Raw genomic sequence first — 26,460 nt, forward strand, 5'->3', positions numbered from 1 at the left:
AATACATAGAGAATAATTTTAGATTGCAAAAGCCATCATAATTTCCTATTTTTCTTCACTGTTGTCTTTTTTAAAGGCCCTTCCTAACAACTCAGTCAGTGTGAACAGAAAGATGGATCATAAGTAGGCAGCTGTAAAATTTTCAATGTACACAGTCTCTCCAGTTAGATTATTTTGGCTGCAAGGCTGTTTCTAAATTTTTTAAAAAATTCTTTAGAAGAACCAAGAAAGATTGAAGAAGGAGGAGAGAAAAAGTGCAAAATGCCAGGAATGAACATTAAGTCATAAGGCTTGCCAGATTTCAACTATTTTCCTCATTAGAGTAGTTCTCTTGCTCCAGTTTAAAAAAGTAATTTATGATTTCCCATTTTTTATAATTCTTCATAAATAGTAGTGGTTGATTTAGTAGTGGTATTTTAGATTCTTTTTTTATTTTCCTTCCCTTGTAAAAACACCCCTGTGAAGGTCAGTAAAGTTTGGTATTTTTGTATCTATCATGCTCTTCCATTTTTTTTCTTTAAATTTTTTATTGTTATGTTAATCACCATACATTACATCATTAGTTTTTGATGTAGTGTTCCATGATTCATTGTTTGTGCATAACACCCAGTGCTCCATGCTGGTGTTATGCTGAATGAAATAAGTCTATCAGAGAAAGACATGTATCATATGACCTCACGGATATGAGGAATTCTTAATCTCAGGAAACAAATGGAGGGTTGCTGGAGTGGGGGTGGGGTGGGAGGGATGGGGTGGCTGGGTGATACTCTTCCATTTTAAAAAAAAAGAAAAACTCGTCTGTGTATGGCTATGTTGGAATAAATGGAAATTGGCCTCTTCCTAATAGCTAGTGACTAATGACTATAGATATAAAACATATGCAGTCTAAAAAGCCTGTAATATCAATTTACATCAAGCAGTTGCTCCACTATCAGTTATAATTTTCATCAGGATTTAAGTTGATGGCTTTATAAAATATAAACAAATACAAAAATTGTATAAATCACTATTCTAAACAGAAATGACTTGCTTGGTAAATTGATCAACTATTTTTATCTCATTTAAAATAATATCCTCATTACTTTATCTCATAATTATATAAACATTTAGATCACTTAGGCTTATGTCTGTGTCATCTTGTAGCTCTCACATAGCATAGCATTTTGATTTTTTTTGTATTGCCTTTTCTATTTTCTTATTTTTTTTCTCATTCTTATCAAGGACTTGGAGTGGCACTATTTTTCTATGACTTATTTATAAATAAGCATATGCTTGAGATTTACTTTTGTGTGTGTGTGTTTCTAACATACTATGAAGAGCTGGAATAGTTTCCATTGAATACCTGTCACCTACATTTTAACATACATTTTACTACATTCACTTTATTTCATATACAATACACTTTTAAGTAAGAGACTGTTATGCTAAGTTGTTTTATTTTCTATGTGTCTTAAAATTGGTAGAGTTAGTTGGTAAGTCTAGCAATAAAAGCTTGAATTACGCTCTTATTTGCCAAGATCCCTCTTGACTGAGTGTTTTGGCTATTTAAGTGTAACATACATAAGTGTCAATAGAATTAGAAAACCATCCCTGTAGTAGTATCTTTATTTTCAATCTTTTTTGTAAACTCAGTGCGCAATATTTTGCAGAGGAAGCATGCTAAACATAACCAGGGTCTTGTTTCTTGTGCATTTGTCAAAAAGTGTCAAGTTTTAAAAAGCGTGGTAGGCAGAAAAATGCACACCACCTCCAACACCAGTTATCCATGCCCTAATCCCTGGAACCTTTGCATATGTAATCTTACATGGCAAAAGGGACTTTGCAGATGTATCAGGTTAAAGACTCTGAGACAGGGAGATTAGCCTAGCAGATGGGCCTATCTAATCACATGAGTCCTTAAAAGTAGAGCACCTTTTCCAGCTGTGGTCAGAAAGAGGGAGGGAGGTAAAGGAGGAGAGGGAGAGAAATGACATTGGAAGAAGGGTTAGAGATGCTGGCTTTGAGGTAAAGGAAGGGGCTGTGAGCAAAGTAATGTGGATGAACTCTGGAAGCTGGAAAAGGCAAGGAAATGTATTCTTTTTTTATTCTTTTTTATTTTTTTAAGATTACTTATTTATTTGACAGAGACAACGAGAGAGGGAACACAGGCAGGGGCAGTGGGAAACGGAGAAGCAGGCTTCCCGGCCGAGCAGGGAGCCCAATACGGGGCTCGATCCCAGGACCCTGGGATCATGACCTGAGCCTAAGGCAGCCACTTAACAACTGAAACCCCCAGGCCCCTGTATTCTTTTTTTAACCTCCAGAAAGGAATGCAGCTCTGCTGACACCTTGATTTTTTTTTTTAAGATTTTATTTATTTATTCATGAGAGACAGAGAGAAAGAGGCAGAGGGAGAACCAGCCTCCCTGCGCTTGATACAGGACTCAACCCCAGGACCCTGGGATCATGACCTGAGCCGAAGGCAGATGCTTAACCTACTGAGCCACCTAGGTGCCCCGACACCTTGATTTTTTTTTTTTTAAAGATTTTATTTATTTATTTGAGAGAGAGAATGAGAGATAGAAAGCATGAGAAGGAAGAGGGTCAGAGGGAGAAGCAGACTCCCTGCTGAGCAGGGAGCCTGATGCGGGACTCGATCCCGGGACTCCAGGATCATGACCCAAGCCGAAGGCAGTCGCTTAACCAACTGAGCCACCCAGGCGCCCGACACCTTGACTTTTTAACCTAGCGAGGTCCATGTCTGACTTTTGACCTACAGAACTGTAAGATAATAAATTTGTGTTGTTTTAAGATGCTGAATTTGTGATAATTTATTACAGACGCAATAAAAAACCAATGCAGAGGAAGATAATCCACATTTATGGGTCTTAAGGCTCAACATCTTCAAGGTGTCAGATCCCTTTAAATTGGTTTGTAGATTTGGTATGCTAGCAATCAAAATCCCAGAAAGTTTAATGTCATTGTTTTTGTGGAACTTAAGCTGATTCTAAGTACATAAAGAAGTAGAAAGGGCCAAAAATAGGATAATGTAAAGAACAGTGTTAGAGGACTGAAGTCACCGGATATTACGACTTCCTGTAAAACAACAGTATTAAGACAATATGATATTTGTGTGTGTGAAGGTAGACATAGACCAGTGAAACAATACTGAGAGTTTATTTAAACAGACCTACATGTATGTGATCACTTGATTTATAACCAAGAAGACATTGCATTGCAGATGGGAGGGGATGATCTTGTCAATAAATGGTGTACTGGGTCAATTGGTATCTCTATGGGGAAAAATGCATCATTATTCCTACCTCATGCCATAGATGAAAATTAATCCCAAGTAGGATTATAAGTCTAAAAAGTTTGAAAGGTAAAAATAAAGCATTTAGAAAATAATGTACAAGAATATTTTAATGGCTTTGAGGTGGAAAAGAGTTCTTTAAAAGGACACAGAAAGCATTAACCACCAAGGAAAAGTTTTTAAGTTGGACTTCAGTAAAATTAAGAGGTTTTTTATTTTTGTTTTTTAATTGGGAGATACCATTAAGAAAATGAAAAGATAAGTAGTGCAGTGGGAGAAGTTCTTTGTGATACCTATATCCAACAAGATGGGTGTCTAGGGCATACAGAGCATAAAAATCAATGAGAAAAAGGTAAAACTTTAGTATAAAAATGTGTAAAGAAAACTTGAAGAGATGCTTTACCAAAGAGAATATCCAAATAGTTAATGTTATGAAAAGGGGCTCCTTAGTCATCATAGAAATACTATTAAAACCACATATGAAATAGTAGTAGACATGCCCCAGAATAGTTTTTAAGTGATATGAAGTATTGGTGAGGATAACAAGAACCTGGAACTCTCATACATTGCCAGTAGGTATATAAATTATTACAAATACTTTGGGAATTGGGGCACCTGGGTGGCTCAGTCACTTAAGTGTCTGACTTCAGCTCAGGTCATGACCCCGGGGTCCTGGGATTGAGCTCCGTGTCAGGCTCCCTGCACAGTGGGGAGTGCCACTCCCCCTGTTTGTGTTCTCTCACTCTTCTCTGATAAATAAAGAAATAAGATCTTTAAAAAAATAAACAAATAATTTGGAAATTGCTTGGCAGTATTTTCAAAAGTTGAATGTACACTTACTCCATGACTCATAAAGTCTACCCTGTATGTAAGCCCTACAGAAACGTGTATATCTGAGCACCATAAGACATACAGGTAAGTTCTTATAACTTGTTATAGCCCAAAGCAGAAAATGACCCAAGTACTTATCAACAATAAATACATAAACAATAAGTAAATTGTAACATGTGCATAGAGTGGTATATTGTAATGCAATGAAAATAAGTATAATAGTGCCATACACAAAAACATGGATGAATCTTATATAATCTTGAGTTGAAAATACTAGACCAAAAAATTCAAAAGCAGACAAAACCTATTCTATGGTGACAGAATTGAGGATCATGGTTACATCAAAGAGGCTCAGTGATGTGTGAGAAGGAACCCATAGTGGGACTTTGGATGAGATAGCAGTGTTCTATTTCTTGACTTACCCAGTATTTCCATTTTCTGTAAGTTTGCTTAGAAAAATAGGTTTTGAGGCATCTGTGTGGCTCAGTCGGTTAAGCGTCCAACTCTTGATTTTGGCTCAGGTCAGATGAGGTAGTCAGATCAAGCCCTGCATCAGGCTCAGTGGGGAGTCTGCTTGAAGAATCTCTCCCTCTGATTCCCCCCAGGCCCCTCAAATAAATAAATCTTTAAAAAAGAAAAATAGGTTTTAAAAGCTCAAGTATTTGTTAATATGAGAATGGATGAAACAAACAGTGGTATGTTCAAACAGTGGAATACTACTCAGCAGTAAAAATGAACTGCTGAGTCTCAAAAACCCAATTTGTGGATTTTGTTGTTATGTAAATGTTACCTCAAAAGGTAAACAAAACTGTAAACAGATATTGAACTCTGATTAATGTTGGCCATGCTGATGTATTTATAAAAAGCTGTACTAATGTCTGTAATTTACTTTGAAATGCATCCAAAAATTAAGATGGATTGATGGATGAATTAAGGGATAGATAGATGCAAGTATAATAAAATGTTAATGTTAGAATCTAGGTAATGGGTATAATGTGTTCAGTGTAAAATTCTTTCAACTTTTCTGTATTTTTGAAATTTTTCATGAGAAAATGTTGAAAAAAATTACATCTTTTGTGATGATATTTAGAGAAGGCAAATAAGGAGGAAATGAGTCTTAAAAAGCATATTTAACATTAGTGGCAATAATTTTTCTCTTTGAACTATTTAAAGTGCCACCCATATCTTTTGTCTCCTATAGCCTCTTCATCTCCCCTCCACCTTCCTCCCCAAGTGCCATGATATGCTCTTCAGATTTCAGGAATGAAAATAATATTCTCTGCATGGTTCTTTTCTTTCTTCTTTCTCTGTCTCTCTGTCTCTCTCGCCCTCCCTCCCTCCTTTCCTTTCCTATCTCACACAGAGATTTGGAAGTTGGCCTCTATTGAAATGGTTTGTTTAAAATAAAAACAAACAGCTAAAGTTTAAAGGTCAAAGTTGTTCAAGTGAATCATTGATAACTCATCAGTTGAAAGCTATTGCTAATTCAGATTCCCATCTACAAAGTGGAACTCATGCAGAGAATGTGAAATATTATACAGTCCAGTCTTTGGCACCAGTCAATGAAGTTTGATTTACCACTTTTTTCTCTAGGTATGTCACATAGTTCTGGGGTTAAGACCAGCCACTCCAGAAGAGGAAGGACAAATTATTAGGTAAGTTTATAGTTTCAATCTGTGTATTTTTCATTATATGTATATATAGTTGAAATTTCTGACACCTGAAATATATTGTTAATAAGTAACAGCATGTCCCATTTTAATACAGTCATTACAGTGACACTTTGTTTCTCCAAATTAATTTCATGTTGAAATATTTTTGTTAATTTCCTAACCAAGGGATTGGATTAATTCAGAAATCAGATTCTCATTAGCATTAAAATTGCATTGAGTACTGAATTATTATTTTTTGAAATAAGACATTTTATACAAAAGATAAAAGGTAGCAATTTTTCCTTACTACAAAACAATTCATGTTTGATTATAAAGTAGAGCTAAACAAAAAGAAGCAAAAAAATGCCCATCACCTCTTTATTTACAGGTAATTGCTGTTGACATTTTTTCCAGCATTATTGAGGTATAATTGACATCTAATATTGTAAGATATTTAAAGCGTACAGTGTGATTTGATATATGTATCCATTGTGAAAGGATTCCCTTCATCGAATTAACACATCCATCACTAGCCCCTCACATACTTTTTAGTGTGAGTGAGAATATTTAAGTTCCACTCTTCAGTTATACACTATAGTGTTAATCAACTGTAGTCACCATGTTGTACATTACATCTGCAGACTTGATTCATCTTATCACAAAAGTTTGTACCCTTTTTTATCAGCCTTTCTCTATTTCCCCCAACCCCCAACAACCACTTTTCTACTCTCTGTTTCTGAATTCGACTTTTTTATGATTCTACATATAAGTGCTATACCTTGCAGTATTTGTCTCTCTTTGGCTTATTTCACTTGGTATAATTCCTTTCATCCTCATTCCTGTTGCTGTAAATGACAGGATTTCCTTCTTAAGACTAGATAATAGTCCATTGTATATATGTACCACATTTTGTTTATCCATTCATTCATTGTTGGACACTTAGGTTGTTTCCATACCTTGACTTTTGTGAATAATGCTTCAAAGAATATGGAAGTAAAGCTGTCATCTTCCAGATGATTTTGCTTCCTTTGGTTATATACCCAGAAGTGGGATTGCTGGGTTATATGGTAGTTCTTTCTTAAAATCTCATGTGAAGCCTTTTTCTTACAGTGGCTATTCCAGCTTACAGTCCCACCAGCAGGGTACAAGGGGTCCTTTTTCTCTCCATCTTTGCTAGTGTATATTATCTCTTGTGTTTTTGATAATAACCATCCTGACAGGTGTGAGGTCGTACCTCATTGTGTTTTGATTTGTATTTCCCTGATGATTAGTGATGTTAAATATCTTTTCATGTAGCTGTTGGCCATTTGTATGTCTTTTTTTAGAAAAATGTCTATTTAGGTTCTTTGTTATTTTTTATTATTATTATTATTATTAATTTTACTATTAAGTGATATGAATTTCTTTTTTTTTTTTGGATATAATCCCTTACCAGATTTGTGGTTTGCAAATATTTCCTCCCATCCCATAGATTGACTTCATTTTGTTGATGGTTGCACTATTGACATTTTTATATACGTATACCCATATGTTTATGCCTTTGTTGGAATTTGTAATTTTTTTTAAATGAGAATACTTCAAAATATTGTTTTATTTTGGGCCTCCATTTTCACTGCAGATCATATCAAATGATACTTTTACATATCAGTAAAGCCTCTTATGATTCAAATGATTAATAGGCCCTTTTCATCCCCTATTTTTAATCTCTATTTTTCTTAGTATAATTTAGTAATAAAGTCTATATGCCTTTGGTTAGATGTGTATTTAGGCAAAATTACTTGTGATGAAATATCTTGGTTAATAGGCTTGCACGTTTTTATGGCTGTGATTCAATTTTCAGTACATCAGCTATCCTTCATTGTTTGAGTGTTATACCATTATACTCTACATTTGTGTAGAAAGTTTCAGAAACAGGACAGAATCTCTAATAAACTTCGCTTTTAAAAATAAATTCAATACATAGTTTGTTACTTATTCTTAAAAGTAGTGTGTATACAAATTTTTCAGTACTTTTTTTTGGTGTAGGATTGCTTGATAAAAGAGTTTACCGAAACAGGGGCGCCTGGGGGGCTCAGTCGTTAAGCGACTGCCTTCGGCTCAGGTCATGGTCCCAGGGTCCTGGGATCAAGCCCCGCATCGGGCTCCCTGCTCGGCGGGGAGCCTGCTTCTCCCCCTGCCTCTCTCTCTCTCTCTCTCTCTCTCTCTCTCTCTGTCTCTCATAAATAAATAAATAAAATCTTTAAAAAAAATAAATAAAAATTAAAAAAATAAAAAACAGTTATTTTTTTAAAGAATGTTAAGCAAAATCCATTTTTTAAAATATTGTTTTCATAAAAAAACTTGTCTCATGTAGTCTTTTTAATTTTCATGCTCAGAAGACTCATTCTTGTTTATAATATTCCTATGTTGACAATGTTGTCTTGATTTTTTTTCTGATTTTTAGCTATCATAAAATAACATTTTAAAAAATATTTAAGTATACAAATGAGAAATTGTAAAGAAATACTGAAAGGCTTTTATGTAGCTGCAGTAGCTTTTTTTTTTCTTAGAATATTGCAGTCTGATTTCATCACATACTAATATCTTCTGAAGTCAGCATGACTTACCATAGATACTAAGAATGCTACTGAGATAAGCACTGGGTGATGTATGGAATTGTTGAATCACTATATTGTACACCTGAAACTAACGTAACACTGTATGTTAACTAACTGGTATTAAAATAAAAACTTAAAAAAAAGAAATGTTGATTTAAAAAAAAAAGAAGGGATGCCTGGGTGGCTCAGTCGGTTAAGCATCTGCCTTCGGCTCAGGTCATGATCCCAGGGTGCTGGGATCAAGTCCCGCTTTGGGCTTCTTGCTCAGCAGGGGGCTTGCTTCTCCCTCTGCCTGCTACTCCCCCTGCTTGTGCTCTTTCTCTCTCTCTCTGTCTCGCTCTCTGACAAATAAATAAATAAAATATTTAAAAAAAATTTTTTTAAAGGAATGCTATTTTTTTTAACTTTTTTTTTTAAAGATTTTATTTATTTGAGAGAGAGAATGAGAGAGAGAGAGCACATGAGAGGGGATAGGGTCAGAGGGAGAAGCAGACTCCCCGCCGAGCAGGGAGCCTATATAGCACAGTGTATATATTTCTTGGCTTAATTATTTTGCAGATGCTTATAGCATCCCTATTTAAAAATATAATGTTGGCATAATCTCATGTTTTTATGGAACTTTGTTCTACTTGCATTATTTCATCTGTTCCTTAAAATAACTGCATTAAATTAGTGTCACCATCCCATTTTATAAAAGAGGAAACTGAGATTCACAAAAGTTGAGGAACTTACCAAAATTGCATGGAAGTGATAGAATCAAGTCTAGAACTTTATTCATCATTGAAATCAAATGATCTGCTTTCTGTATTCCTTATTTTTATTTTTTAATTTTTAATTTTTTAAAGATTTTATTTATTTATTTGACAGAGAGAGACACAACGAGAGAGGGAACACAAGCAGGGGGAGTGGGAGAGGGAGAAGCAGGTTTCCTGCTGAGCAGGGAGCCCGATGCGGGGCTCAATCCCAGGACCCTGGGATCATGACCTGAGCCGAAGGCAGACGCTTAACGACTGAGTCACCCAGGCACCCCTGTATTCCTTATTTTTAAATAAATCTGAAATTTAAATTCTAGATTCCAAACTGATTAATTTCGTTTGTGATTTTTGAGTTTTGTTTTATTTTACCTCCATTTTCACTTCTAAAAATTCATTTGAATTTTTAGGATAATTTTTAAAAGATGAATCAGGTTGGTAAATAAGCAACGAGGTGAAAGAAATATTTGTCTCTAACATAAAGGGTCAGTAATTTGTTTCAAAATTAGTATCATGATTTCTGCAGTGGCTGAGTGAGGATCTCAGCAAATCCTTTCCCTCAAAAGCAACTGGACAAAATATAGCACTGTACAAAATTGTCAGCCAACTATTTCAGGATTCTGGAAACTGACCATAGGTATTCAACAAGTTGAGAAGCATTTATTCAAGAAAAACCACTAAACCTTGATAAGAATAATGGGAATCCATAGTAATTTTACCTAGGGCTAATCCCATTCCCTCCTACCCAACATGATAGTTTTACCAAGGCAGGGATGACAGGGCTGACTTGATTTGGAATAGAGCAGGGATGAATGCCTGCCTAAGAGAATTGTAACAAACAGTGATCATGGTGGCAAATAGTCAAGGAATATCATTAGCTTGGGGTTGAGATACTGGTTAAGGAAAGCAACAAACTGAGAGACCAGTCAAAAGTTTAACAAAGAGATCCAGAGAACAAGACAACCATAGTATGTATTGATAAACTTCCCCATATCCCAAATGATCTGGAAGGCTGCTCATATATACAAGGCTATGCACAAGCTCAGCAGAAACCAAAGAGGGTCTTAGCTATCTATTAATTCCTGATTGAATGTAAGGCCTTGCACATGCAGAAAATAAAAACCTAGGAAATTTTGTAACCTGCCTGAACTTTGCATCATTTCCCAAACTGAACTGATACATCAAGAAAAAGGTGCAAGTGTCACTGGCTCAAGATGTTTCAGCACAGCCCCTCACCAGTCATTGGCTGACCAGTAAGTTATGCTCTCCTCGAGGAAGCCAATAATGAAGAAAACTAAACAGCCTCACACTGCAGGGGAAACACTTTATAGAATTAGTCCAGGAAGTCACAAGGCAAAACACACAGGTAGTATCAGAAAACAGAATTGGCGAAATATATTATCAAATATGTCCAGTTCTCAGTAACAGAAGATGATGAAACATGCAACAAAATAGGAAAATGTGACCTGTGGTGGTGGTGGGGACACTCATTGATAGAGGTAGCCCCAGATTGACTTAGGACACAAAGCCTTCAAAGCAGTATTGTAAATGCTTTCACTGCTAATGGAAGCTTTGTTTTAAAGAATTAAAGGAAAGTATGATGACAGTAACTAATCAAATATAAAATATCAACAGAAATTTTGAAAGTGATCTAAATGGAAATTCTGGAGTTGAAAATTATAATAAATGAAAATTCACCCCAGTGACTCAGCAACAGATTGGAGCTGCAGAGAAATAACCAGCAAAATAGAATATAATTAAATAGATTTGTCCAATACAAAGAACAGAGAAAATAAATAAAAATGAACAGAACCTGAGATATGTGGAACACCAGAGACAACTATATCAATACACACATAATGGAATTCCCAAAAGGAGAGAAAGGAGCAGAAAAAAATATTTGATGAAATAATGGCCAAACCTCCTAAAATTGCTTTAATTTGTTAATCCAAGAAGCTCAACGAACTGCAAGGAGGTTAAAAACAGAGATCCACATCTAAACATATCACAAACTGTTCAAAGCTACAAAGAAAAGATCCTAATAGTAGGAAGAGAAAGATTACTCGTTCTGTAGAAGGCAACCCCAATAAGATTAACGGCTGACCATTTTTTTATAGAAATGATGGAGGTCGGTAGGCAGTGGGATGACATTCAAAGTGCTGAAGGGGGAAAAACTGTCAACCCAGAATTCTTTATCAGGCAGAACTATCCTTCAGAAATTTAGGTAATTTGAAAATATTCCCATATAAACACTGTTGCTAGTAAACACTTAAATACTAAAGGATTAAAATACTGAAAATACTGAAAGAACTTCTTCATGCTAAAACAAAGTGACCCCAAACAATAATTTGAACTACACAAAGAAATATAGAGCACCAGTAAACATAATTACATACTTAAGACAGTATAAATGTTTTTCTGTTTCATCCTTTTTTTTTTTAAAGACACATTTATTCAGCGTCATGATCAGACTATTACATTTAGCAGTCAACAGCATGGGTGCAAAAAAAAAAAAAATCTACATTAAAACCCTTTGTTGGAATGCTTTACACTTTCCACAGAACAGAAACTAAAATAACCTGTTGTACAATTAGTCACAAATACAGTCCTCGAGTTTTTTGCCCATACACATGAGTATTGTCTAAAACATGTCTTCTCTGTAGCAGCTAGGCCCTGCCACCACTGTGCTTGGCTGAGTTCACAAATCTCTTGTAACCTGTAGCTTCCCTGTCACTTCTCTGGCTCTCCTCTCCTGCTAAGCTTTGTTTCCTGGCAGCACTTAAAACCTCCTGCCACTGCAATAGCTACTGCTGCTCCTGGAACCACCACAGCCACCTTGGTTTCGTGGTTTGGCAAAGTATTGGCCTCCACCACCATAGGGGCCAGAGCTTCTGCCTCCAAAATTTCCTCCTTTCCTGGGTCCAAAATTTGAGGATCGATTGTTGTAATTGCCAAAACTATTATAGCTTCTGCCACCTCCAGAGTTGCTTCCATCATTACCAAATCCGTTACAGCCATCCCCACTGCCACCATATCCACCACCACCTCGACTGCCACCAAAGCCACCTCGACCACTGAAGTTCCCTCCACGACCAAAGTTGTCATTCCCACCAAAACCACCTCCACGACCACCACCAAAGTTTCCAGAACCACTTTGACCTCTTTGGCTGGATGAAGCACTAGCCATCTCTTGCTTAGATAGGGCTTTCCTTACTGCACAGTTGTGGCCATTCGCAGTGTGGTATTTTTGAATGACAATCTTGTCTACAGAGTCATGGTCATCAAATGTTACAAAAGCAAAACCTCTCTTTTTGCCACTGCCTGGGTCAGTCATGATCTCGATCACTTCAACTTTCCCATACTGTTCAAAATAATCTCTTAGATGATGTTCTTCAGTGTCTTCTTTAATGCCACCAACAAAAATCTTTTTCACAGTTAAGTGGGCACCAGGTCTTTGAGAATCTTGTCTTGAGACAGCCCTCTTTGGTTCCACAACTCTTCCATCCACCTTGTGTGGCCTTGCGTTCATGGCTGCATCCACCTCCTCCACAGTGGCATACGTGACAAACCCAAAGCCTCTGGAGCGCTTGGTGTTTGGATCTCTCATTACCACACAGTCCGTAAGCGTTCCCCATTGCTCAAAATGGCTCCTCAGACTCTCATTGGTTGTTTCAAAGCTCAAACCTCCGATGAAGAGCTTCCTCAGCTGTTCAGGCTCTTTGGGAGACTCTGACTTAGACATGACGGTGGTGGGAGGGGAGACTTTAACAATGCTTACTCTGCGGCGTCCACGGGCAGCCTGTTTCATCCTTTTAATTAATAAAATACAAAATCATGAGACAATAATTTGAAAGCTATGTTGTTCTTACAGCTTAAAAAGATGTCATATGCATGATGATGATAATACAACCAAAAGAATAGGAAGTAGAACTATATTTGAGCAGCTTCTATAATTTACTGGAATAAATTAGTATTAATCTGAAGTAGCATCTGTTAAGCTTTATTTTGTACCTCTAGAGCAACCAGTAAGAAAATAATCCCAAATACAGTTTCTTTAGAAAAATAATTAAAATGATATAGTAGGAAACAATCTACTTAACACAAAAGGAAGTAAAGGAGGAATAGAAAAACAAATAAAAATACTTGAGATGAGTAGGAAACAAGTAATAAAATGGTAGGCACAAATCCATATTAATAATTACCTTAAATATAAATGGATTAAACAATTATCAGAAGCTAAAGATAGACTGATATTTTTGGGGTGCCTGGGTGGCTCAGTCGTTAAGCGTCTGCCTTCGGCTCAGGTCATGATCCCAGGGTCGTGGGATCGAGCCCCACATCGGGTTCCCTGCTCCGTGGGAAGCCTCCTTCTCCCTCTACCAGTCCCTCTGCTTGTGTTCCCTCTCTCGTTGTGTCTCTCTCTGTCAAATAAATAAATAAAATCTTTAAAAATAAATAAATATAGACTGATATTTTTAATCCAAATACTTGACATTCAAAGACACAAATAGGTTGAAAGTAAAATGATGAAATAGATATAACCAGGCACATAGTAACCATAAGAGAGCTGGAGTGGATGTACCGACATTAGGAAAAAATGGCTTTTTAGGCAAAGAATTATTATTACAGGCAGACATTTTATAATGATAAAAGTTTTAATTCATCAGGAAGATATAAAAATTGTAAATACATGTGCATGCAGCAGGACGACACCAACCAACAACAGCAGAGTACATATTCAGGTACACCTGCAATATTGTTAAGCCACGGATTATGGCCCGTTGGCTAACTTTGGTCCAATGCCTGATTTATACAGCCTGCAAGTTAGGAATGTTTTTGTTTTTTTACACTGAGAACCCAAAGCCTGGCTGAGAGAAGTTAAAATAAAGATAGGTCAGTTGAAGCTATTGAGACTGAGAAATAGAAAAAAGAACGAAGGGAAATGAACAGAGCTCACTAGACCTATGAAATAGCAGCAGCCATATCGGCATACACATGATAGGAATCCCAGAAAGGAGAGGAGGGAAAGTGGCAGAATATTTGAAGAAATAATGGCCCCAAACTCCCCAAATTTGACAAAAGATGTTAACTAAACATTCAAAAGCTCATTGAACTCCAAGAAGGATAAAACTCTTAAGTGACTCACACCAAGACACATTATAATCAGATGGTCAGAAGCCTAGGGACAGAGTAAATCTTTTTTTTTTTAAAGTTTTATTTATTTATTTATTTATTTATTGAGAGAGAGAGAGAATGGTAGAGAGAGAGCATGAGAGGGAAGAAGGTCAGAGGGAGAGGCAGACTCCCTGCCGAGCAGGGAGCCCAATGCGGGACTCGATCCCGGGACTCCAGGATCATGACCTGAGCCGAGGGCAGTCGCTTAACCGACTGAGCCACCCAGGCACCCGGGACAGAGTAAATCTTAAAAGCAAGAGAAAAGCTACACATACAGTAGATTCTCAATAAGATTAACAGCAGGTTTCTCATCAGAAATCTTGGAATCCAGAAAAGCACTACGGTACTTCTATTCTATATCTGGGAAGAATATTTTTTCAAGAGTGATTTGGCTTTTAAGTTGAATTCTTGTATGTGACACTAAAAGCATAAGCAACCAAAGAAAAAATAGATAAATTTGACTCATTAAAATTTAAAACTTCTTTTTATCAAAGGACGTTGTCAAGAAAGTAAAAAGACAGCCTACAAAATGGGAGATAATATTTGTAAGTCATAGATCTGCCAGAGGTCAAGTAACCAGAATATATACAGAACTCCTGCAGCTCACCGACAAAAAGAAAACTAAAAACTGGGCAAGGGACTTGAAAACACATTTCTCCAGAGATGACATACAGATGGTCATCAAGCACATAAAAAGTTGCTCAAAATCATTAGTCATTAAGGAAATGCAACTCTGAAAACCACAATGATTCTACTTTGCATTTACTAGGATGTTTATAATTTTTTAAATGGACAATAAATTCTGTGAGGATATGGAGAAATTGGGGCACTGATACATCGCTGGTGGAAATGTAAAATGGTGTAACTGCTGTGCAAAAAAATTGGTAGTTCCTCAACTACCATGTAACCTGGCAATTCCACTTCTAGATATATACCCCAAACAGTTGAAAACAGGAGCTCCAATGTTGGTACACAAATGTTCATAGCAACACAATACACATTAGCCAGTAAGTGGAAACAGTCCAAATAGCCATCAGTGGATGAATGGATAAACAAAATGTCATATATACATACTATGGAAAATTATTCAGCCTTACGAAGGAATGGTACATGTATTTGTGCATGCAACAACATGGATGAACCTTACAAATGAGAGAACCCAAATAATGGAAGGTCACATTGAATGATTCCATTTATATGAAATATCCAGAATAGGTAAATGAATAGATACAGAAAGAATGGTGATTATCAAAGACTCGGGGAAGGTAGTAATAGGAAATAACCACCTAATGTGTAACTACTCAGTTGGGATGTATGAGAATGTTTTGGAGAAATACACATAGCATAGAAGTGACTATTTTAAAGCATACAATTCAATGGCATTAGTACATTCAAAATATGCAACCACCACCTTATGTTATGAATTTCTCCTTCGTAAAAACAGACTTTAAAATCACGATGTGATGCCACTTCACACCCACTTAAACCTTTATGATAGAAAAGATAGTAACAAGCATTGCCAAGAATATGAAAAAACTAGAACCATTATACATTACTGATGAAAATGTTAAATGGTGCGGCCACTTTGGAGAATAGCTTGCCAATTTCAAAATATCAGATGTTAGATGGATAAACAAAATGTGGTATATACCTACCTGTGGGATGCATTATAAATAGTATTTGGCTCAGTCAGTTAAGCGGCCGGGCAACTCTTGATTTTGGCTCAGGTCATGATCTCAGGGTCCTGGGATTGAGCCCTGTGTCAGGCTATGTGCTCAGTGGGGAGTCTGCTTGAGATTCTCTCTATACCTCTCCCTCTGCCCCTCCCCCACACTCGTGCTCACTCTCGCTCTCTCTCTGTAAATAAATCTTTTTAAAAAATAATATTTGGGGGGCACCTGGGTGGCTCAGTTGGTTAAGTGACTGCCTTCAGCTCAGGTCATGATCCTGGAGTCCCAGGATCCAGGATCGAGTCCCACATCGGGCTCCCTGCTCAGCAGGGAGTCTGCTTCTCCCTCTGCCCTTCCCCCCTCTCATGTGCTCTCTCTCTCATTCTCTCTCTCAAATAAATAAAATCTTTTTAAAAATAAATAAATAAATAAAATAAAAAAATAGTATTTGGAATGGAATTACAAAGCACAAAGTAATGATATCTGCTACAACGTAGGTGAACCTCAAAAACATGGTAAGTCAAAGAGGCCAGATGTAAAAGACCATGTGTTCTATTATTCCATTTATATGAAATGTTCAGAAAAGGGAAATTTGTAAGAGACAGAAAATAGACTAGTGATTTCCTGGGCTGAGGGTGGTAACATGAATTGACTAAAAGTGGACACAGGATAGCTGTTGGGGGTAATGGAAATGTTCTAGAATTGGATTGTTGGATTGTGGTGATAGTTGCACATGTCTATAAATTTACCACAATCATTGAGTTATACTCTTAATTCAGGTAAATTTTATGTTATGTAAATTATTCCTCAATAAAAATATTTTTTAAAACATCAGGTATGAAGCTTGATAGTGGTGTTAAGACTCCTAAAATTGACTTATCAGTGTTTCACTAATTGAAACTATGGCAGTCTCCCGAGTATATCTGTGTCATGTTTTTACTTTGTAAGAATTTCTAATGATAACTTCTGGATGTGTGTGTGATCATCCGTTTCATATACCATTTGATGTACTGAATTTCTTTTGTATGTGCAGAGGATGGTTAGAACGAGAGAGCAGGTATGGTCTGCAACCAGGACACAATTGGTTTATCATCTCCATGCAGTGGTGGCAGCAGTGGAAAGAATATGTCAAATATGTGAGTATGATTCCCCTTTATCTACATATTTCATAGAATTTTCAACTCTATCAGACTTTGTGTGACTACTGGCCAGGAATAAAATGCTTCAATGTAGATAAGGATTGGAAGGGGGAAGAAATGAATACCTGTGTGATACTTCTATGGACTAAGCCCTGTGCTTAAACTTCCACATAAATTTCCTCCCTTGCAACAACTCTGTGAGGAAGGTAATAATGGACATGGGGGTGCTTGCATATGCACCTTACATATCTCAGTTAATCCTCACAGTATCTCTGGGAGGAAGGTGGTATGAACTCATTTTACCTGTGATGAACCTGAGGCTGACATGAAAGGTAACCTAAATACAGGGTGGAAGTTCTGGGATCAAACCTAAGCACTGACTTTTAAGCCAATGGTATCTCAACCACATCAGTTACATTATCCTTCATTTGTTCACCTTTTTCATCAAAATGTTGAAGACCCTTGGGTAAGAAGTATTGATTTTCTGTTTAAAAAAGTTAATTTCAGAACTTAAATTAGAACTCAATTTCTAAATGATAATCTGCCATTGTTCTAAATAAAGAATTCAAAGAGAAATTCTCATTAGTGAATATTCTCATCTTACTTAAAACAGAATGGATTTTTCTTCAGAATTAAAAGACTCAGAGTAATGCCAGGAATCAAATTTCTCCATATTTGGAGAGCCAGTTGATTAATGTAGACTCCTTGTTACTTACCAAATGATCACTAACCTGATTATTTAATTTATATTTTTTCTTTTCTTTTTTTAAGATTTTATTTATTTATTTGACAGAGAGAGACACAGTGAGAGAGGGAGCACAAGCAGGGGGAGTAGGAGAGGGAGAAGCAGGCTTCCTGCTGAGCAGGGAGCCCGATGTGGGGCTCGATCCCAGGACCCCGGGATGATGACCTGAGCAGAAGGCAGACGTTTAATGACTGAGCCACCCAGGCACCCAATTTATATTGTTTTTCTATGTGTCTTTTTCGGTCATTGTTTATTTATCAGAATATTGGTAGACTGTTTATGTTATTGACTTCATAATTCTGCCTGGTTCTTTTTCTATTTTTCAGAGTTTAATATTGTGTTTTCACATACAAAATATATTAATCAGTGTTGTTGAAGGAGTAAACAAGTAGGCAAATGACTTCAAACCTTGTATAGGTACATGATAATGATGGTGATTGTTAAGTAGAAAATGAAAACATTGGGGTAAAGCATCCCACTCTATTTTGAAATGCTTTCTGTCCTTTATGTTCTTAGATTGGCCTTAGAATGAATGGTTATTAATATTTTACTGTCTGCAGATGCAAAGTGTAACCTCATTTTGTGTTTTGAAGTATTACTTTTTGTTTCCTGTAGGAACACGGTAGAGGTCTTGTTCTTCACAGCTCATCCCTTATAAACAGAAGTGCACTGCCAAGAACACAAACCTGATTTGCTCTTGCCTGCCATAACCCTTCTTGCATTAAAAGAATTAGTGGAGGGTGGTAAGGGAGAGATGTGGAGGGGGAAGTCTGCACTTAAGTATCATATTCTCTCCACTGTGGCATTCTGTGTTATTGTCTAGTATGTGTCTGTCAAATGCAGACTTTAAAGTTACTTTAAAATGAAACTGGCTGGGGGCATCTAGGTGGCTCAGTCAGTTAAGCGTCTGACTCTTGATTTCACTGGGGTCCTGGGATCAAGCCCCATGTAGGCTCCCAGTTCAGCGAGTCCTGCTTCTCTCTCTCTCTCTCTCTCTCTCTCTCTCTCTCTCCCCCCCCCCCCGCCCTGCTCATGCTCTCTCGCTCTCAAATAAATAAAATCTTTAAAAAAAAATGCAAATCACTTTTTAAAAAAGTGACATCCTGGGCCTTGTCTGTAAAATGAGATTAAGAACAGTTACCTCCAAGGTCAGAGCAGAAATCCTCACGACGTTTGCCCTCTGTGGATTTGCCAACTTCAGTTCCATTGGGATCATGCTGGGAGGACTGACCTCCATGGCCCCCCAGCGGAAGAGCGACTTCTCCCAGATAGTGCTGCGGGTGCTCTGCACTGGGACCTGTGTGTCGCTGGTGAATGCCTGCGTGGCAGGGATCCTCTATGTGCCCCGGGGGGCTGCGGTCAACTGCACAACCTTCCTGAACACAACCATGGACGGCAGCAACTTCGAGGTGTACCAGTGCTGCTGCGGGGCCTTCCAGAGCCCCAGCCCAGAGGTCCACCGAGAGGCCCTGGACGTCTGCTGTCGATTTTACAACTACACGATCTGTGCGTAGCGGGGGCAGCACGTCTCCGGCCTCCTGGGGGCTGCTCGTCCCCATGACGTGGCTGTTCCCACCCTTCTCTCTCCAGGCTCCTCCTGGGGGGGGGAAGCCACGGGGCCGAGACTCACCTCGGTCACACGGTTGGGGAAGAGCGATGGGGCGAGCGGGCAGAGAGTGGGTGGTGTGGAAGTGAGGGATGCCCCCCAATCCTTGCCCCCTTCCTGCTGCCTCCCGAAATGTGAATTCTCAGGGTCACCTCTGCCTCCTTTTCTCTCCCCTCCACATCCAAACAGCACTCTGGTCCTCTTTGTCTCCCCACCGTGGGTCTCTCATGTGCACCCTTCCCTTCAGTTATGGGGTCCCTCGCCCTGGGCTTTGCAGCCGCCTCCCTCCTTCCCCCTCTGGCACTGGAATCTTGCTGTGGCTTACCTGGGCCAGACCCTTCCTCTACTTTCAGAGGCTCCCCTGCAGCCTTTGCCCATAGCATTCCCAAACTGTGGTGTCCCGTGGAACACTGTCCCACGAGGTATTAGAAGGTTCCGTGATCCACCAGGCTTGGAAAACACCGGGCTAAATAAAGTTACACAGGTTTTGCAAAAAAAAAAAAAGAACAGTTACCTCCATCACAGGAGGTTATGAAGATTAGAGGAGTCGATACATGCTAAGCGTCTTAGAACAGTGTCTGGCACATAGTAAGTACTTAATAAGTATTAGCTAATAGTCTGAGAAAACAGTATAGGATAATAGTAGTGAGCTTGTACTCCCTGTGTTAGAGTCCTGGTCCTGCTACTTGTGGTATGACCTTGAACAAGTTACTTAGCCTTTCTCTGCCTCAGTTTCCTCATACAAACAACAGGGTTAATAATGATACCTATTTCAGTAGGGTTGTTACAAAGAATTAAATGAATTAACATATGTGAAGCACTTAGCCCCATGCCTGGCAAGTAGGACCCTATGTAAAGTTAAAGGAAGTAATGGTAGTAATACTAGCAGTGGTTTTAGCAAAGCAGTAGCAGTAGTAATTAGTGATTTACATTTGCCTTTTCAGTATATATGGCAATTTTGGCAAATGCTTTATTTAAGAAAAATAAATCGGTGTTTTTAATGTGTTGGATAATTTCCTCTGGGCTTAGTCTGCCCACCTAATAAGATATAAGTTAGCTTTAGTTAATGTCTTTTCATAAAATGGCATATTTGCTTATGTGAATTAGTAATTGTCTATGAGGGCAGACTGTATCTTTCAGACAGTAGCATGCCTAAATAGAGACTAAGGGAGCAGGAAAAATAAGCAGTCCTTTCTCAGAAGTGGTTTGCCTCAGATATGAATGATTGACTTGAGTTTGAATATTTGATCTGCTTATGAGATCTGTTCCTTTGATGAGCCGAAGTTTTTTCTACGATGTGAAATCTCCTTTTGTACAAATGTAAATGGGGAGAAATGATGAAATCTTTTCTGTTTGTCATCATTGTAGTATATATTGTTGTCTTCCCTCCTGTTTGAGAACTGAGGGAGCAGCTCTTACTACTCAATTACAGATTTTACTGTTTATTATGTATTATTGGTTGTTATGTGACTTTGGAGTTAGAAAGCACTTTAAGCACTTTTCTAAATTTGCAAACAAAGCCTCTAAAGGGCCCTTTAGGTTTTGTAATTGCACAGAGTTGTATTAGGCAATTACTTTATTACCTGATCTAGATTTCTAGAGTTCAGGTCTCTTGACTCCTACCTTAGTACTTTTTCCATTACTCCATACTATCTTCCATTTTTCAAAAACCAGCATTGCAGACTAATGAAATGTAAAATTGGCATAACTAGTAGTTGTTTAAGTTCATTAATACTTGTAATATTCATATGTATAGAAAAAAGTAGCATCATCACTGATAGAGAAGAAAGTGAATCCTGACCCTTATTTTGGAACATCATTAACCACTGATACAACTCAAAAGAAATCATGACATGCTCAAAATAGAATTATCTTATATTAAAGTGCCACATAGCACTTTTAGAAATCATTGACTCAGAGAAGGAGGAAATTTTTCACCATTGGTGAAACTTGACCTACCTAGAGACCTATCTTCTGAAAACACAGGATAGTTGCTAATAGTTCCAGAACCAGAAGTCAGTAAAAACAAAACAAGACCCTTTGACATTTAAGGGGAAAATTTCTTGGAGCAACGGGAAATAACACTCAGAGCCAGTGGCTATGTATGTGACCATCCACAAACATGTAAAAGGAAAGTAGTCATAAGATTAGTCAACTGAAAATGTTGACAATTTCACTAAAAGCCAAGGGTGGAAGCAATGATCTGAAAAATAGGGCAGAGAAGGGGGAAGAAGAAAGAACCTGAGTGATGGTGACAGTTTCAGAGAGTGCCCAACACTGAGAGCAATAGATTCCTAGAATACAAAAGCAAGCCAGACAGTGAGAAGATAGACCACTATAGTTGGAACATTGGAAAATAAGTGAAGAAAAGCCTTTATTCTCTATCTAAAAAGGGTATCATTCACTGCGCCATGTTAAAAGTATATGGTATGGTGTGCAGTCACTGATGAAAGATTGCAGTCTCTGATAAGCTATTACAATTATTCTGTTGCTGAATTATTGTAAAACTCTAACAGATTTAATGCCTGGTAATATTTTTATCACCCCGTTTTCTTACCAATGATATCTGTAGATTTCATCCTAAGGACTTATCTGTTCAGAAAAGAAATAAGAATGGTTTCATGTAAATTTTCTTTAGAAATATAAGCTATATATAAGATTTCCAAAGCCTGGGCCAGTCAATTTTAAGTGTCTGCCCTCAGCTCAGGTCATAATCTGGGGTCCTGGGACCGAGCCCTGAGTTGGGCTCCCTGCTCAGCTGGGAGTCTGCTTCTCCCTCTCCCTCTGCCCCTTTCCCCCTCCCCCACTTGTGCAGCTCTCTCTCTTTCTCTCTCTCAAATAAATAAATAAATCTTTAAAAAAAATTTTAAATACAATTCCAAATATTTCTCTTTGAAATTCTGTTAAATGTCAAACTCACAAAAATGAAACAAGAGGAAACCAGAGAGAGAGACAGACTATAAGAGACTCTTTTTTTTTTACATTCTTTCTTTTTTTTTAAATTTTATTATGTTATGTTAATCACCATACATCATTAGTTTTTGACGTAGTGTTCCATGATTCATTGTTTGCGTATAACACCCAGTGCTCCATGCAGAACGTGCCCTCTTTAATACCCATCACCAGGCTAATCCATCCCCCCACCCTCCTCCCCTCTAGAACCCTCAGTTTGTTTCTCAGAGTCCATAGTCTCTCATGGTTCGTCTCTCCCTCCGATTTCCCCCCCTTAATTTTTCCCTTCCTGCTATCTTCTTTTTTTTTTTTTTTTAACATATAATGTATTATTTGTTTCAGAGGTACAGGTCTGTGATTCAACAGTCTTACACAATTCACAGCGTTCACCATAGCACATACCCTCCCCAGTGTCTGTCACCCAGCCACCCCATCCCTCCCCCCCCCACTCCAGCAACCCTCAGTTTGTTTCCTGAGATTAAGAATTCCTCATATCAGTGAGATCGTATGATACATGTCTTTCTCTGATCCTCAAAAAGTTGAAAATAGCGCTACCATACAACCCAGCAATTGTACTTCTGGGTATTTACCCCAAAGGTACAAATGTAGGGATCTGAAGGGGTACGTGCACCCCGATGTTTATAGCAACAATGTCCACAGTAGTCAAACTATGGAAAGAGCCAAGATGTCCATCGACGGATGAATGGATAAAGAAGATGTGGTATACATAAGAGACTCAATCTCAGGAAACAAACTGAGGGTTGCTGGAGTGCAGGGGGGTAGGAGGGATGGGGTGGCTGGTGATGGATATTGGAGAGGGTATCTACTATGGTGAGCGCTGTGAACTGTGTAAGACTGGTGAATCACAGACGTGTACCCCTGAAACAAATAATACATTATATGTTAATAAAAAAATTTTTTTAAATAATAAAAAAATGTCAAACTCAGAGGAAAGCTTGAAGAAATTTTTTACTCAAGTGGAATTAAAGGAGACCCAATCTTCCTCAAAATTTATTAATACATATTTTTTAAAAGTATCTTATAGTACATAAACAAACTTGAATGGAATAGAGAATTGAATATAAATTCTAAAAAGAGTTGCCTGTCAAGTCCACATGATAGTTATGTGGACATCATTTAAGTTCAAGAACACTTGTAGCAGAAATAAAGTGATTTTCCTGTAGGATAATGAAGTGACCTGCTAGAAGACTTTAATTTTTCAAGTTATTCTTTCAAAATGGCTATCTTATTAGTTTTACTCCATCTTTATAGGAAAGAAGCAAATGACCCAAAGGTTCATTAAAATCTGAAGCTTTTTAAAAAGCAAGTTCCAGAGCAAGTAGTACATTCAGTAAGAAATCAGTTACTACTATACTCTCAGCGTTTGGAGCACGTTATGAAAACACATCCTCACTAGGGCAGTGGTAATCAATTTTGACTGCGTAATAGGATCGATCACATAAAGGCCTTTACAAAAAAAGGAAGAAAAGAAATGCCTCTGTTCCGCTCCAGACCAAATAAATCAGAAAGCATAATTGAAAAAAAAAGATTGAATTAATATAAATAAGTCATCTTGTTTACTGAAAATTTCTTTTGAAACTTAATTTAAATTGAATCCATTTTCGTTGGTATGGACTCGACATCAGAAAAGCTGTGAGACAATCAATATTATCTTTAAGAAATTGCCATGAAATCCACACACTGAAGGCCAAACATAGGATTAATAATATAAATTACTCAAGCCTAATTTACATTTCAGCTTCTTTAGCCATAGGTTATTTTTGTTCTGTTGTCCATACAATTTTGATTTCTTTGGTGCATAGTCTAATTTAAAATACTGATGGGGGCGCCTAGCTGGTTCAGTTGGTAGAGCATGCAACTGTTGCTCTCCGGGTCATGAGTTCAAGCCCCATGTTGGGCATAGAGCTTACTTAAGAAAAGAATAAATCCTAATGCCCAAAATTCATATTTAATGTAGATTCCCAGTTTTTAGTCATTTGTGTACTATGGCCATCATATTTTGCCATATAATGCCCATAAAATTATTTGCTTAATATGTTTATTTAAATTACTTTATCATTTTTATGTAAATAAATGTATTTTTAAAATAAACTTTATATCAGTATCTTAAATAAAAAATCAGTGTCACACTCCAGAAATAGAAGGTCAAAATAAAAATAAATTCAGTGAAAATATCAAATTCCAGCTAAATAGTATTGCCCTTTGAAGACTAGTATTAAGATCTGTTCTCTGTTAAAAAGAGAAATGATCAAGTGTTCATTAGCAGATCAAGTATTAGATTAGCACATTAAAAAAAAAGATTAGCACATTAGTACCAAATGGGGACCCTTTCCTTGAAGTAATTAGAGGATTGAGAGAGAATTGATAGGGACTAACTTTTTCACTGTGAACTAGGTTATTTAATACCCAGAATAATCTGGTACCTTTCCCATACTTTAGGAAACTTATTGACAGAAGATGCCAACATTAGGATCTGTTATAAAGAATCCATATGCTTCTGAATTGAAGTTTTAACACTTGATATTTTAAAAAATTTAATCCCAAAAGTCAGTTGGTCTGTAGAAAGGGACCTAGGTTTTATTCTCATTCTTCTTGCCACTCTTTCAGTTAAAGGCACTGAAATTTCTTCGGAGCTGTCTTCTGAAGGATCTACAGATTGATAGTATTCACCTGGCTTATAGATAAGAGAGGAGAAAGCATCTAATAAAATGTTGATCCAGTGTCTCTCTGCGCTAAAATTAGGGATGCTCTAATTGCATTAAAAGAAACTAAAGCCCCCACTGTGCAATTGCTATGCTGTTACTTGGAGTTCGTCTTTTAAATTGGATATTTTTCTTGGGTTGGGTCATTTGCTTTATAAGCAGTGCCTCCAGTAATCAGTTTTCTCCATAAAATGCATGTCAGTGTTTACTGAATGCAACTTGAGTTCTTCTCCCCATGCTATTGCAAATCTCCTCAGATGCCTGTGGGACCTTGTTTCACTGGTAAATCCCTTTAGTCTTTCTCTTTACCCTGTCAGTTACAAATATCCTGATCTTCTAAAAACATTCATAGATAAATGTTCTCAGAATCTTATCGTTCTGTTTTTCTATCACTAAACTTAGTAGAAAATAATTCTGTGCTAATAGTCTCTGCTTCTGGTACTGTACTCCTGATTTTTCTTCCATCATCAGATTCAGTGACCTTCCGGATTCTTACATTGCCTATTTTGTAAATTTTGTTCTCTCCTTATTCTACATACACCATGTTCTTATTCTTCAGGAAGGCTCTTGAGCTTCAAATTTTTATATTCTGCCTCTTTTTCTGTCCTGACCACAAGACTCAAGTGTCCAGGTAACTCAAACAAGAATATCCCAAAATAAGCTCATTCCCCAAATGATCCCATTAACTCATATACTTTATCTTATAAAGGTGCCAACTCCCATCTAATCATCTACACCAGCACCTCAGGTTCTACCTGGAGTTATCTTTGCTCCTCTTTCATACACAATTAGTTGTCAAATTTTTTCACCTCCTACATATCCTTAATCCATGTTCTTCTCTCCATCTACTTATTTCTGGATCTAGCTTTATGGATTAGTACCTTATCATCTCTTGCCTTGAATTATTATAGGAGCCACTTTTTTTTTAACACTTTATTTTTTTAAAAAAAAATTATTTATATTTATTTTAGAGAGAAGAGACCTCGCAGGGAAGGGAGAGGCAGAGGGAGAGTGAGAGCGAATCTCAAGTAGACTCCCTGCTGAGCAAGGAGCCTGACACAGGGCCTGATCCCACAACCCCGAGATCATGACCTGAGCTGAAATCAAGAGTTGGATGCTTAACCGATTGAGCCACCCAGGCGCCCCATTACAGGATACCTCTAACTTGTGTCTCAGTTTTCCATTTCTGCCTCTAGTCCTTTCTGTAGAGTACTTTTTGAAGTAAAAAATGGATTATACTGTTCCGTTTGAAAGCCTCTCACAGAAAAATCCTGTGAAAATAAGCTAAGTGAAAGAAAAACTATATGCTGTGTTTCAAATGTAATA

At 37.4% G+C, this 26,460-nt stretch overlaps 2 protein-coding genes across 7 annotated transcripts in view; one reads left to right on the forward strand and one right to left on the reverse strand.

Moving 5' to 3' along the window:
• USP32 (ubiquitin specific peptidase 32) overlaps positions 1 to 26,460 on the forward strand; it is a 214,187-nt gene that overhangs the window by 142,032 nt on the left and 45,695 nt on the right. For all 6 annotated transcript variants that reach the window (XM_028109328.2, XM_028109329.2, XM_028109332.2 and 3 more), the window contains 2 exons: positions 5,717 to 5,778; positions 17,003 to 17,105. In XM_028109328.2, the coding sequence (XP_027965129.1) occupies positions 5,717 to 5,778; positions 17,003 to 17,105 (165 nt within the window). The remainder of the gene's footprint in view (positions 1 to 5,716; positions 5,779 to 17,002; positions 17,106 to 26,460) is intronic.
• Positions 11,904 to 12,868, reverse strand: LOC148163475 (heterogeneous nuclear ribonucleoprotein A1-like). The gene has a single exon (XM_088028354.1). It carries the CDS (start codon positions 12,864 to 12,866, stop codon positions 11,904 to 11,906), a length of 963 nt encoding a protein of 320 aa, XP_087884480.1. The 5' UTR covers positions 12,867 to 12,868.

This window comes from Eumetopias jubatus, unplaced genomic scaffold, assembly GCF_037043125.1.
Source record: "Eumetopias jubatus isolate StellerSeaLion01/CBP00866 unplaced genomic scaffold, mEumJub1_p1.0 scaffold_10, whole genome shotgun sequence".
NCBI lineage: Eukaryota > Metazoa > Chordata > Mammalia > Carnivora > Otariidae > Eumetopias > Eumetopias jubatus.

What these genes read in the sequence shown, in the direction of transcription:
- LOC148163475 (XM_088028354.1), bottom strand. Translation starts at nt 12,866, where the DNA reads ATGTCTAAGTCAGAGTCTCCCAAAGAGCCTGAACAGCTGAGGAAGCTC.